This window comes from Colossoma macropomum, unplaced genomic scaffold (assembly GCF_904425465.1).
Source record: "Colossoma macropomum unplaced genomic scaffold, Colossoma_macropomum, whole genome shotgun sequence".
Classification (NCBI taxonomy): domain Eukaryota; kingdom Metazoa; phylum Chordata; class Actinopteri; order Characiformes; family Serrasalmidae; genus Colossoma; species Colossoma macropomum.
Genome location: NW_023494789.1, coordinates 13,868,541 through 13,883,363, shown reverse-complemented (window position 1 = coordinate 13,883,363; position 14,823 = coordinate 13,868,541). Strand labels below are relative to the sequence as shown.

The 14,823-nt window shown below is 40.0% G+C and overlaps 1 protein-coding gene across 1 annotated transcript in view; it reads right to left on the bottom strand.

The window, feature by feature from the left end:
- Positions 1-14,823, bottom strand: part of LOC118807953 (alpha-1,6-mannosylglycoprotein 6-beta-N-acetylglucosaminyltransferase B-like) — a 215,203-nt gene that overhangs the window by 86,151 nt on the left and 114,229 nt on the right. Inside the window, exon 8 of the mRNA XM_036570161.1 lies at positions 5,182-5,351. Coding sequence (XP_036426054.1) covers positions 5,182-5,351 — 170 coding nt within the window. The remainder of the gene's footprint in view (positions 1-5,181; positions 5,352-14,823) is intronic.

Genomic DNA, 14,823 nt, shown 5'->3' with positions numbered 1-14,823 from the left:
TAGGCACACCTAGCTTATTGGTCCACTTAGAAGATGTAAAGTCAGAGACGATAGCTCATCTGCTGCTGCAAAGTTTGCATTGGTCATTTTCTAGTCCTTTATCTGTGGTCACAGGATGCTGCCCATAGGACACTGTTGGCTGGATATTTTTGGCTGGTGGACTATTCTCAGTCCAACAATGACAAAACCTGCTCTGTGTCCTGTGGGGGTCCTGACCATTGAAGAACAGGCTAAAAGGGGGCTAACAAAGTATACAGAGAAACACATAGACAACAGTCTGTAATTGTAGAACTACAAAGTGCTCATATTTGGTCAGTGGAGTTGATAAAAAAGACAGTGAGTTTAGAAATAAGGAGGTGGTGTTAATATTCTGGTCAGCTGGTCAGTAGAAGCCCAGCACCAATTCAAAAATGTGGGACAGATCATTAATTATAAGTATCAAGCTGAAAAATGAGGTGTTCAAAAGTTGTTAAAGAGGATCCAAACACATCACAAGGGTTAACTCTCCACAGGGGGCTCTCTGTAGGTTCTTCTGGACGCAGAGTGACTCCTCATTCTGATTTACAGCGTATTGGTCCTGCTTTGATAGCCAAACGGAGCACGCTAGCTGCCGTTAGCCGCCTCGAGCAGACAGATTTATGGGCGCTAGACTGGGGCTTGCATCAGTTAGCAGAATATAAAATGCTGCTGACTTGTGGGGAAAAAAGATGACACAGAGGCAACAACAAAGGCATACCAAACCCCTCCCGATCAATAGCAATCAATGTGCAGCTAAATAAGCATGGTTTAAATGACTGAAATACAGATTCGTCCTGTCACGTTTTCACACCGCATGCCGTTCAGGACCGGAGCCAAAGCGCTAGCTCTGGAAAGTGTGCGAGCGTAGTTTGCTCTCAGTGGAATCAGTTACAATCCAACTCCTTCTGATCATCACCAACACAACACGAGCAGCTTTCTGAAAGGGCACTAAAGCACAAAGTTCTTCTCAAAAGAAGATCAAAACAAAAGGGCTGGCATGAGTCCAAACCCGTCTACCGCTGCACTGTAGTCAGCAAAAAAGAGAAGCAATTTCAGAAAGACTTCTTTTGTTGTGTAGGCTGCCTCTTTGGGTGTGCTCCTGCACCAGCCTCCATCTGAAGGCCAGATCTGAACTCTATTACATATTAAGCACTACAGCGTCAAGAAACTGAATACTGATAAAAGTGAAACAGGATAGAAACTGAATCTAGACGCTGTTATACTTAACATTACCGCGTTTAATTAATAGGCTTATGTGAAGTAATGCTGGTTTATTAACATAATAACGATACACAAGAAAATAGGCTGCGTCCTCATATGTCTATTAAGCGACCAATGAACTGATGATAACATGGGCAATACTGTCTGCATGTACACATATATATATAAACACATTTCAAGGTTTCTGGTATTTGACCAAAAAATTAAAATCGCACTAATTTCAGTAACCTAATAACAGCCAGTGCACCCAGACATCAGATTTCTTTTGGTTTATTTTAACCTTATCTCCTCATAATTTACTGTCGAAGCTTTTACAACATTTCTTCCGATCAAAATATACATATTTGATCATAAATTTTGGACTATGTTAAAGAAAAGAATGTCATTTTTCAGCGTTTAAATATAGCCAACAGCTAGGCTAGGCAATTAAAAGTCACTGCAAGTTAGCTTGTTATCCCTGTCAAACAGTTAATCATACCTATATCTTATCCGATATAGATATCAAGCATAACATTATGACCACCTCCTTATTTCTACGCTCATTGTCCATTTTATCAGCTCCACTTACTATATAGGTGCACTTTGTAGTTCTACAATTACAGACTGTAGTCCATCTGTTTCTCTGCATACTTTGTTAGCCCTCTTTTACCCTCTTCTTCAGTGGTCAGGACCCCCACGGACCCTCACAGAGCAGGTACTATTTGGGTGGTGGATCATTCTCAGCACTGCAGTGACACTGACATGGTGGTGGTGTGTTAGTGTGTGTCGTGCTGGTATGAGTGGATCAGACACAGCAGTGCTGCTGGAGTTTTTAAACACTGTGTCCACTCACTGTCCACTCTATTAGACACTCTTACCTTGTCAGTCCACCTTGTAGATGTAAAGTCAGAGACAATAGCTCATCTGATGCTGCACAGTTTGTGTTGGACATCCTGTAGTCCTTCATCAGTGGTCACAGGATGCTGTTGTCTGGATATTTTTGGTTGGTGGACTATTCTCCAGCAGTGACACTGAGGTGTTTAAAAACTCCAGCAGCACTGCTGTGTCTGATCCATTTAGACCAGCGCAACACACACTAACACACCACCACCACATCAGTGTTACTGCAGGGCTGAGAATGATCCACCACCCAAATAGTACCTGCTGTGTGAGGGTCCATGGGGGTCCTGACCACTGAAGAACAGGGTAAAAGGAGGCTAACAAAGTATACATATGCATACATATACAGTCACTCAAAAAAGCAAAAAAAGCTAAATATATAATATATTTAGCTTTTTTGCTTTTCTGAGTGACTTTACCAAATGTTTCAGTAGTGACTGTTTCGGTAGTGACAATTTTAGCTCATTTTGAGTAGAACTCTGAAACACTAGCTAGTACATGACTAGCAAAAGCAGCTTTAAACAGCTGTACACATATAAAATCATCATTTTTTTTCATTAAAATACAAAAAAAAATCTTACTTAATTGAAGAAAATATATGTTTCGGTAGTGACAATTCTTAATGTTTCACATTGATTTTCAGACTTTGGGACAAAACAATGGGATCTAACTTCAGACTATCTTCAACAGAGTTTGTCTCCCACTGACCAATCAAAAGTGACTGCATGCTAAAAGAGTCCCCAGCATGAAACGCCAACACCAGCAGGTATCACAGCTGCAGGAACTCGTGCATGGTAAGAAATGCCTTTGATATGCAGATGTTGATAAACACTGTCCATTTGTAGTGAGGGTAGAGTCAGCTGCCTCAGGTGTGAAGCAAGACTCTCACAGATCGAGATTTCACACAGCACATTCTGTCCCTCTGTCAGACAGAACACTGTGCTGGAAAACATGACAATCATCCAAGACAACAGCCTGGGAGGGGCTGTGTCACCCTGACCAGGAAATCAAGCAAAGGGCTCGAGAGCACTCAATCAGGGAGTGATGTGGGTGAAACAGCAAAGGTGCTTTTAAAAAAAGGAAAAAAAGGCTCGCGAGTGGCGCAACCGCCTAAGCGTTGGCCCTATCATCAGGAGATCGTGAGTTCGATCCCTGGTGATGCTACAGCCAGTCGTAGCCATCTGTAGCCGGGAGAGCACAATTGGCTTCGCTCTCTGGGTGGGTAGGATGGTCCCTCCATCTCCCCCCATCACTTAATGCAATGCTAGTCAGCGCAGGCGTCTGTTAGCTGACGTAACAGATCTGGCGGTTGGCGCTTTCCCCCGAGCACGTTCAGCTGTCCAATGACATTGTGTGAGTGGCAGTTCGAAAAGATGTGGTTGCTGGCTTCACAGGTCTCGGAGGAAGCCTGTGTTAGCCTTCACCAAAAAAAAGACACTAAAAATTGTCCTTAAGTTTATAAGTGCTTTGTAGGCTCTCCAGGCTGGTTTCTGCTCATATTGGGCTGGAGAACCTATTTTAAAGAGTTCCTTTAAAGATCACTTCATATAAGCATGTTGTAATCTTTTAATTTCTTTTATTTTTTGTGCCTCTTTTACATGTATGAGGTTGTGTTGTGATATATTCATTCCTTCATTCATGAGTGAATGAGTGTCGTTGTATTTGTATCAGTGCATGGCTGGTGGAACAGTGGGGACAAGCTGGATTTTGATGTAGCACTGGGACGATGCCCCATCACTTGGGATTTAACCCCTTAAATCCCAGGCTTATTACATACTATGGCTTATTATTCAGTAACTAAAGGAAATGCAAACTGGCTGAGTATTCTTATGTAACAGAAGTGTGTAATAAAATGTTGGGCCTGCTGTTGGGCTCTGACCATTTAAGGGGTTAAAACAAAAAATCACTCACTAAAACCGCTAAAAATGCTAGTATGGTGCTGAAAGCTTGATGGAGGTAGAAAGCAACGGCTGCGAAGCAGTGATTAGAGGGCTAAGAAAATGAAGTGGGGCTTGGAATTGGTGAGTTATTGATTGAAACACAAGCATTCATAGGCCCCAGGGCTGTATGTAAACTTTTTGAGCATTTAGCACTGGTGTTGTAAATGTTGCAAATGTTGTAGTGCAAATTTATGCGGTTTTATATACTATAAAGAAATTAGATAGAAAATAACACAAAATGGTTGTCAAAATATTAATCACATCAAATGTAACAAATTGTCATTTTAAAATTGTATTTTTTGTTCACATTATGTAACACAGAGAATTCATTCCTGCACAAAATTCAGACTGGCCAAAAGGGGGCACTTTCAGTGCTCAAGAAGCTTCTTTATTTATTTATTTTTTTAATGCGAAGAAAGCCACCCCAGCAGATACGCAAGTATGGCTGGAATCACACATTTCTAAACAGGAAATGAAGACTTTTACATAAAGCTAGGACTCGGTATTATTTAATATTTGTTTTTTTTTTTTATGCAATCAGTTAATTCTACAAAATATGCTGAAAATAGTATATGGGCTCTATAAAATAAAGACAGCAGGCCCAGCAGGAGGAGCCTCCATATCTGGAGACATGTTTTAGCAGGTAAACCTTAAACTCTTAAATTGTTATTGACTTTAAATTTGACAGTACAGCCCCAAATAAACAACTTTTGGACACTTTGTAAATTGTATGACCCTTTGTTTACAAACATCTAGATTTGTTCTCTACTGTTCATATTACCTGAGGGACTACAACTACCATAAACACTAGAACTTGACCTGCATTGCAGCCTTGGGCCCCCAAATCACAGGGCTGGTGTGCAAGTGCACACTGTGCATAACCATCTGCCATGTCACTATCTATCTATCTATCTATCTATCTATCTAATGAATTTTTACCAAGTGCATATTGCATATGCTTTCCTTTCACAAGGCTCCTTTAAACATCACCATTAAACATCCCACAGTGAGGAGGACGAAAAGCACAAAGAGAAGCGTTAAATAAAGAACAGCAGCACTTGAGAGTGTACTCTATGTCCACTTCTTGACCCACTGGACACAGAAGTGCAGAAAGTTAACTCACCCCTGTAGCTCTTTGACTGAGATGGAGATTTTGAGGTTGTGTCCCAGAACGTAAAGTGCAGTCAGTATATCTGCCCACTGCACCATCTCCCCCAGCGGTCCCCCCTTCAAGACCTTCGGACTGAACACATCTCCGGACTCCTCCGTCAGGAACCCCACATGCACCAAAATCTGCACAGAAAACACGCCAGAGAATCAGGAGTTTTACAGGTGTGTGTATATTGAGGCAGTTAACCATAATAATAATTAGCATCACTGAATACATGGAGCTGCTTGAGTCTTTGAAAGGCTGGACGAAGCTACTCAATGGAGAAGGAAACAATGCTTATCAATAAAACATGAGTTGAATATGCGTTAACCTATATAACCTTATATAATCTTTTTGGATAAATCAACATCAATATAGTAGATACGGAATCATTCTTAGTAGACGCTGAATAATTTATAGTTATTATTAAACAATTCATAGCACACTCTGAATGATTCATAGTAGATAATGAACAATTTGGAGCAGTTATTAAAAAAGGTACAGTAGTTACAGAATAATTTAAAGTAGATACTGAAGAATTCATAGTGGTAACTGAATAATCCATAGTCTATAATGAATAATTCATAGTAGAAACTAAATAATTCATCGTATTTGTTGAAGGTTTTACAGTAGATACTGAATGATTCATAGAAGATATAAAATAATTTGAAGTATTTACTGAATGATTCATAATGGGTACTGAATGATTCATAGTATCATCAATATCTACTATGAATTACTGAGTAACTACTACAAATGATTTAGTATTTACTCAATAATTCATAGTAGATACTTAATAATTCATAGCAGTTATAGAATAATTAATAGTAGCAACTGAATAAGTTATTCCAAACACTGAATCATTTATAGTAGTATAGTAATCCTTCATATATAATGAATGATTCATGGCAGACACTGATTGATTCATAGAAGATAACTAAAATATATAAAATAACTAAAAATAGTTACTGAATGAATAATAATGGGTACTGAAAAATTCATAGTAGATACTGAACCATTTATAGTAGTTGCTCAATAAATCATAGTAGATATTTAATAATTTATGGTAAATACTGACTGATTAATTGTAGAAATTGAGTAATTAAAAGTTATTAGTAAATGATTCATAGAAGAGGCTGAATGATTCATGGTAGATACAAAATAACTTCAGTTACTGAATAGTGAAGAATTAGTGAACAATTCATAATGAGTACTAAATAATATACAGTAGTTACTGAATAATAAGTCCTACAATTAATAACTGAATAATCAGTCTAAATTTACGTAGTAAATAAAAAGTCAAACTATGAATTATTGTGTGCTCCCTTCAGATACTATTTTCCACATATTCTAAACATGCAGCAAGGTTGTCAAGCAGACACTTAGTGTAGCGTCTCTGTAACAGCCCTATGTCAGCAATACATGGCGCTACTACAAGCAGTGCAAAAATGTTTATATATTGAATTCAGAAGTAAGTAAAGCAAAAGACAAAACTGTGTTGATGTAATATATTCGCATATATTTTATTCATGTGCAGCATTTCTTTCAGTGGCATGTAGAATTTCAATCTTTTCCACTCATTTTTAAGAAAAGGTCACGACTCACTGCAGCCTTTGGTTTGCACCTCTTGGTAAAAAACATTATGCTGGTACAGTTTGCTGTCTGCTGTGGTGTAGATATTAGTATGATAGATTGAATGATTCTGTGAGATTTTTGTTTCTTCATAAGTCAACACATGCCATGCTCCACTACATGTTCTTTTAACAAAGCTGAGACATTTTTTGATGAGGCTCAAACTCTGTGACCTATGACTTTATTTTATGTTTGTTATCATTTCTGAAGTTGAATCTTTTGTATGCAGAGTTTAAAAATTTGCATAAAACCAGGATGGATGGATTACTGTACAAGAGGTGGCTCTTGTGTGTGTGATTAACCCTTAGAACTCAAGCCATAGAACCCCACCTGGGCATATTTTGCTACTTTGATATTGAAGCAACATGTTTTGTAACACCTGTATCACTTATGTGAAAAAGTAATTGACCCCCCCTTAAACATAATAAGTGGTTGTGCCACCTTTATCCTGTAACTGCAGATGACTCTTTCACATTGCTGTGAAGAAATCTTGGCCCACTTTTCTTTGCAGGTTGCTTTTATGCAGGCAGTTTAGAGAACTCTTAAGCATGAACTGTATGTTTAAATGGACATTAACACAGGATCTGAAGAGCAGAGCGCTAATAGGAGGTTTGACAGTGGTTGTGGCTGTGTTTGGAGCTGTATTTCTGGGATGTGGGATGTCAGAGCTGGTTCCTCTCACTCTGGCTAGTGATGGCAGGTTCCTCTGAGTGTTCTGGTATGTGAATCATATCACAATTTTTTTTGTACCTGTTTTAAAAATTTTATTAAGAAAAAATAACTCACTATATGGGCAGATAATTTTGCTGGGTTCAAGTACATTTACTCAATAAAATCACTTACAATAAATAAGAAATGTTTGGAAATAAGTTAAATAATCTTGAAATAGGATACAACAATCTCAACAGGAGAAATATCAGGTTTATTGACTAGGTTTTAAGATCATTTTTGATTGACAAGATACTGCAGTGAATTAAGATTATCTTAAAAGAATATTTAAGAAAATCTTAAAAAAAAATTTTGAGACCTGCATTTAAGAACTAATGAACTTCTTAGTGTTTGTCTTTAGAACCTTCACAGGTTTTTCTTAAGAAAGCTTTCGGTCCCAGAAGTCCCTTTGGAGAAGACAAATTCTCTGAAGAGAAAACAGAATGAGAGAGAAAGACAGGAGGCAGAGAGAGAGAGAGAGAGAGAGAGAGAGAGAGAGAGAGAGAGAGAGAGAGAGAGAGAGAGAGAGAACAAGAGTAAAAAAAAAAAACTGTATTTACATATCTGTGAGTATGATTTGTTTTCTGTTTTGTTTATTTCATTCCTTGCATTCAGCTTCATCCCCTCGCAAACACAGCCACCCTGTAGTTACTTTAACACATTTATTTATCATTTGTCAGTTTGTTCACTCACAGAGAGAAATAAGTAAATCTGACCTTTCCCCTCTCTGCTGTAAACACACGCAGAGCAGAAAAAGCAGAAGCTCCTGATTCGCTTTGAAGTTTGTTTACCGCTGTGAACTCAACATCTTGTTAATTGAATAAACTCCACCAAGTTTCTGCATAACAATACAGGATAAATCTACTGTGATTGTTAAATCCAGCATGTGACAGATGGTAAAAAAGTGAGCAGTTGCAGAGCCAGTAAACAACAGGAACTCAATAATGTGCCAGTATTACAGTCAGAGCTTGCACAGAAGAAAAAAAAAATAAAGTTTAAACTCAGAAAGTCAGGGTTTGTCTATATTATGAACACTGAGCTGAATCAACAAAGGCTGGCTAATTCCGCTCTAAGCAAACTGAAATATAATAGGGGTCAAACGGCCAACACAAATGCAGTGTGGGCAGCAAATATTTTCATGCACTGCAGAAGCAGGATCAGATCAAACAGGCAGTAGGGCTCCACTGCGGAGTGGCTGGTAGCCCAGTGGCAGGAGAAATGAGCTATCAGTTGAAAGGTTATGGGTTCAAATCCCAAGACTGGATACTCCTGATTGTGCCCTTGATCACCAATTAAACAAAGTGAGAGTTTGATACAATATGTGCCATTCCAATGAGAGCCCTGGTGCGACTGTATCTGTTTACATTTGCATCATTTAGCAGATGCTCTTATCCAGAGCGACTTACAAAAAGTATCCCTTCCAGAAGCTTTGTAATCTAGGCTTGACCTGCGTTGTGTTTTTGTAGACTTTGTAAAAGAAATCCATAAGGACAAATCCAACACTGAATGTCTTCTGTGATTATTTATCCATTTCTCCATATGGAAAAGAGGTATTATTGTTGTTAGCACTCCATTGATGCCTTGGGTTGAGTCTGTTGACCAGTCAGATGCTTTGTTCCTGACTTGTCAACCAATCAAAGGCTGTGTCTCTGACTTGTCAACCAATCAGAGGCTCTGTTCCTGACTTGTTGATCAATCAGAGGCTGTGTTCCTGACTTGTCGACAAATCTGAGGCCGTGTTCCTGACTTGTCAACAAATCTGAGGCTGTGTTCCTGACTTGTTTTCCAATCAGAGGCTGTGTTCCTGATTGTCAACCATTTAGAGACTGTGTTTCTGACTTGTCAACCAATCAGAGGCTGTCTTCCTGACTTGTCGACCAATCAGAGGCTGTGTTCCTGACTTGTTGACTAATCAGAGGCTGTGTTTCTGACTTGTCAACAAATCTGAGGCTGTGTTCCTGACTTGTGAACCATTTAGAGGCTGTGCTCCTGACTTGTCAACCAATCAGAGGCTGTGTTCCTGACTTGTTGACCAATCAGAGGCTGTGTTTCTGACTTTTCAACCATTTAGAGACTGTGTTCCTGATTGTCAACCAATCAGAGGCTGTCTTCCTGACTTGTCGACAAATCCGAGGCCGTGTTCCTGACTTGTCAACAAATCTGAGGCTGTGTTCCTGACTTGTTTTCCAATCAGAGGCTGTGTTCCTGACTTGTCAACCATTTAGAGACCGTGTTTCTGACTTGTCAACCAATCAGAGGCTGTCTTCCTGACTTGTCAACAAATCTGAGGCTGTGTTCCTGACTTGTGAACCATTTAGAGGCTGTCTTCCTGACTTGTCGACCAATCAGTGGCTGTGTTCCTGACTTGTTGACTAATCAGAGGCTGTGTTTCTGACTTGTCGACAAATCTGAGGCTGTGTTCCTGACTTGTGAACCATTTAGAGGCTGTCTTCCTGAATTGTTGACCAAACAGAGGCTGTGTTCCTGACTTGTCAATCAATCAGAGGCTGCGTTCCTGACTTGTTTACCAATCAGAGGCTGTGTTTCTGATTTGTTGACCAATCAGAGGCTGTGTTCCTGACTTGTCGACAAATCTGAGGCTGTGTTCCTGACTAGTCGACAAATCTGAGGCTGTGTTCCTGACTTGTTTTCCAATCAGAGGCTGTGTTCCTGACTTGTTTTCCAATCAGAGGCTGTGTTCCTGGCTTGTAAACATCACATCACTACCCTTTCAGGCAAAATAAAAGTAGCATGCAATGTTCCCAAGATATTCTTTCACGTATAACGTCCTACCACATATGTCATCGTCAACCTGCAAGTGTTATCATCAGTGATTTTTTTGTAGATCTGATTATATGCTGTAGCTTGAGAACATCATGTTTGGTGGTAGAGTTGCACCAGGCTGTGATTGAACAGAATCTGCAATGGCTGTTCTGAGATCTCTATGTATCTCTCCATAAGTTCTTGTCACAGTAAGTGTTAGAGGAGGTACATCTAGTGCTGGGCTATCTTTGAGATGGAGTTGGTATTGGTGTCCTTCTTGTCAGGGGATAGCTCTTCCTGAAGTCCACCATCTCCACTTTTGGTATAAAGGTAGAAGTTGTTGTGACTGTTCCACAGGACCAGCTGTTCAACTTGTCTGTTAGCAGTCTCTTCCTGGTCCCGCATGAGACCAGTGACTGTAGTGTCATCTGCAAACTTTAGGATATGTAGCAATAGTCATATATTCGTATCATACAGTCTCAGCTCTGCTGGCATGCCAGTAATAGCATAAATAAGGAACGAGCGAGTTTCTCTTCCTCGTAAACATCAGGTGTTTCCATATTAACGCAGTGCTATTCCTGGGTAGCTTGTGGAACAATGGCATGACTGTTGAGGAGCACTTTTGAACACAAAGAAAAGAACGCTGTGCGTTCCACCGCAATCCTCCTGTGTTGTCAGACACAGGTTTTCCATTTCTGAATCTTCATTCAGTTGGCTTTGCCACTGCAGGGCTCAGGGGAGATTAGCGCTATAGGCATGCAGGCAGAGGAAGAGAGCAGGTTAGACTTTTGTTTATGAACAAGTAAGTACGGAGGATTTTGCAGACTGCTGACTTGCCCGACTCATGACTTCAAAATCCATTTTCTTGAAGGGCGCATGGGATTATGAATGACTCTACTGTATCCTGGAAGTCCCCCTCACATGAATTATTAAAGCTGTTTACATTGTTTTCATACAGTGGAAGCTGCATGTGACTTTATCACTCTTGACAAAAAGTTATAAAAAGTCTAGAGCCTGCTAAACCACTCAGAAGAACCAAGACTAAAAAAGTAGAAACTTCCTAAGAGTGTTTTCACACAAGACTCTGACACAGGACCACTTGCTCTGGGAGTTTGATATGTTTGGTTGAGTGTGAAAGCTGTTTACAAGCCCAGGATTGGTCCACAAAACGGATCTCTGGTCCTACTGAAATCAGTGGTCCTGGGTTCGCTTCCAAACTCTGGTGCAGTCCACTGCGCATACAGAAGCTATTTGCTCCCAGCACCACATGTAAGGTTGCATGGTTGGTTCATTTGGTAATGTGACTGCTTCCCCTGCATGGCTAAAAACCTTCCAAATATGAGTATAGCTCCTTGTTTGCAGGTGCACCTGCATGGCGAAATGCCATTTATCCAAAAAGGCTATTTTCCGCTTAAGTGTTTGTATTCGAGGAAAATAATAAAAAGCAGCAAATTAATGAAGCCAGTGCCTACCATTTTGGAAACCTGTGGCCAGAAAAGTGATATATGGAATTGTGCAATTGATCCATGGTTCAAATGGATTTTTTGCGTTTGAAACAAGCAATAATTAGCCCCTCCCACAAATGAGCCCAGAACTGGTTCTAGGTGCGGACTCAAGTATTCAAGAAATGCCCTAAGAGCATAAAGAAGAACCTGAAAGAGGAACCAAGACTAAAAAGGAAAAACTACTTAAGAGCATGAGGAAGAACCACTGAGGGAAACCAAGAATCAAAAGGAAAAACAGCCTAAGGGCATGAAGAAGAATGGCAGAGAGAAGCTGAAAAGAAGAACTTGGAAAAACTCTTATTTTCAGAGCATAAGGAAGAACCAATCAGCCAATCAATCCACAGTTTTGTAAGGATTATCCTATATTAAGGACGCAAAACTGCAGTGATGACCCAGCATCAGATGTGTGGACCTAAAATAGTGTAAAATATCTCGTATTAGCTCTTCGTTGTCCATAAGACTTATAAAAGGCAACACTGATTCTGGACCAGCAATCTCACTCTAAGAAGTTTGTTAAATTTGAGTCTGACCTCATATGAGGAAGTGGTGAGAGATCAGCAGAGCAGTGATGTAAGGACACTGTGTGTGGGAGATATGTCATCGCTAGCGCCACTAGCACCCTGCCAGCCGATCAGGATCCAGCATGATGCACATCGCTAACATTGCCTGTACCTGACCTTGGCCACTTCTGACAGTTAGGTTGAATTGTGTCGGGTGGGGGGATGGCGGGGCTTTGTGGCAGAAAGGTCTTCATGATAGCCTGTCATAGCCCGAAGACCCACACGGCAGCACAGCTCGTTGCTAACCCAAGCAGAATGCTAACTAGCTCAGGGCCAGAGGGCAGCACGCTAGCGGTTCAGACTAAAGGGTGCTAGCGGTGAGCATCCAGCAGCAGCTGGTGTGTCCTCCAGAGAGATGTGCCACGTCAGGGCTGAAATGACCTCTCCAACCCCCAGCTGGTGCCCACAGATGGCCCAAAGCACTCCCAATGGCTAGCATCACCATCTTAGCCATACATGAACCAATGCTAAATCCCTGATTATACATTAGCTGGGTCAAAATGACCTCCAATGAAGCACCATTGGGGTCTGACGGTGTACTGTCCTTCTGTGAAAACTTCATATCAGGCTGTTGGTGGTCGTATCAGTATGCATGTCCACTAACCTCGATCAAAAACTCATTTGCAACCTGCTCAACAAATTTAGCTGATATGTATGTTAATTAGGACTCATTGTTGATTCACTTTGAAGTCACCAGCTCAGTAATAGCCTTTTTGACTTCAAATTGACTAAGAGAATAGATTACTGCTAACTGACACAGGCATGGGAAGTAGATCATAGCTAACAGACAGTGACTAAGCTAATACTGCGCTACCGCTAACTAATGCTAATTGGTAGTGGCAGGGAGCCTGAGAAGCACAGATAATCTTTAGCTAAGTGTGGCTTTAAAATCAATGCAGCTGATTTAATAACAGTCACGGCAGATCAGCATACGTCTCCGTTATTTGGGGAAAGGATTATCTTTCAGTAAGAAATAGTATTTCTGTGGGAGTACATTTCAATGGTGTTTTTCAAGAGAGAAATAAAACTTTTATCTCATACTTTTCTGTAGATTTTTCTAATAGAATTGGATCCATTAGTTAATTAGGATGTTATTTTTGTTTACGAATGATACATCTTGCCTCCAGTCATAAACCCATTGGCTGTTATTGACTTCTTTAGATTCGGAAACATCGGTAAACCAAACTAGCCTCATCTTGAACAGCAAGAAAACACCACTAAGCTCAACCCCTTTGAACTCTCTCACACAAGAGCACAGTCATGTTCAATGCCAAAGTGTCAGAGTGCCACACAGACATCAAACCCGATGTTGTTTCTGTGTTAGAGGAGTGCACTGAGGGTATTCAGCTCTATCTCTCTCCACACAGCACTGAAATTTTCTGTTCCATAATGTATTGCTGAAATCTAGCATCCCAAGCACTGTCAACCAGCCTGATGTTCTTAATTTTGATATTTTCCCTCCTGATTCTCTGGGAGACAGTGTAACAAAACAAAACTAAGAGGAAGGATTATTGAACTGAGGAAATCTATCAAGAATCGACAACTGAAAACGAGTAGAGTGCCAAGTTGTTCCATCAAATGGGAAGAAGAGGATGGAAGAACATCACTTGTACCCTTCCCTGAAATGGTAACTTTATAAGAGAAGAGAAAAAAAAGCACATTAATGTGATGGGATTTTAGATTTTTTGGCATTCTGGACCAGAATGGACCATTTACCATGAAAAGTGCTTACAATGTAAATAATGTAAGCATTTTCCATTCAGTGTCCCAATGTTCTTTTTTAAAATAATGAAAAAATATAGTTCTTCATGGTTTCCCCAAGCTGAATTCCAAAGTGCCTCCATCATGAAAACAGAAATCTTTTTTTAATACAGAACTCACTCACTCATACATGTTTAGCAGGCTGAAATTTCTTCACAATAAGAGCCATCAGCACGCACTTTTTGTCATTAGCCCAAACCAGCAGGAGGTCACGAAAGTGTTGGCAGCTACCACTTTCAAAATGAGAGGTAAAATTGTTTATTATCAAAAGATGTTGAGTGACTGAATATTATATTATTTAATACATGATGTCATTAAAGAGTTCCATTAGATAAGTTAATGCCCAACTAATAAGTGGGTCTAAGCTGTCTATTTGCAGGAGGCTTGGAGGGGGGATATAGACAGACAAATAGATGGATGGATGGATGGATGGATGGATGAATAAATTCTTTTAACAAGAAAATACTGAATTGATTATTTTTAGGTATTCTTAAGGTCTAGTTACAGGATTTGGTGACAATGTGCTCAAACAAATTGGAAAACATTTTTCCATCTAATCATAAAAACCTACTACATTTGTGTGATTTCCTGACATGTACTCTTAAGACTTCCAATAAACAGTAACATTATAGGTAGTCTTGTTACTGTAGATTACTTCCTTCTTTCCATGAGCTGCAATTCCTCTG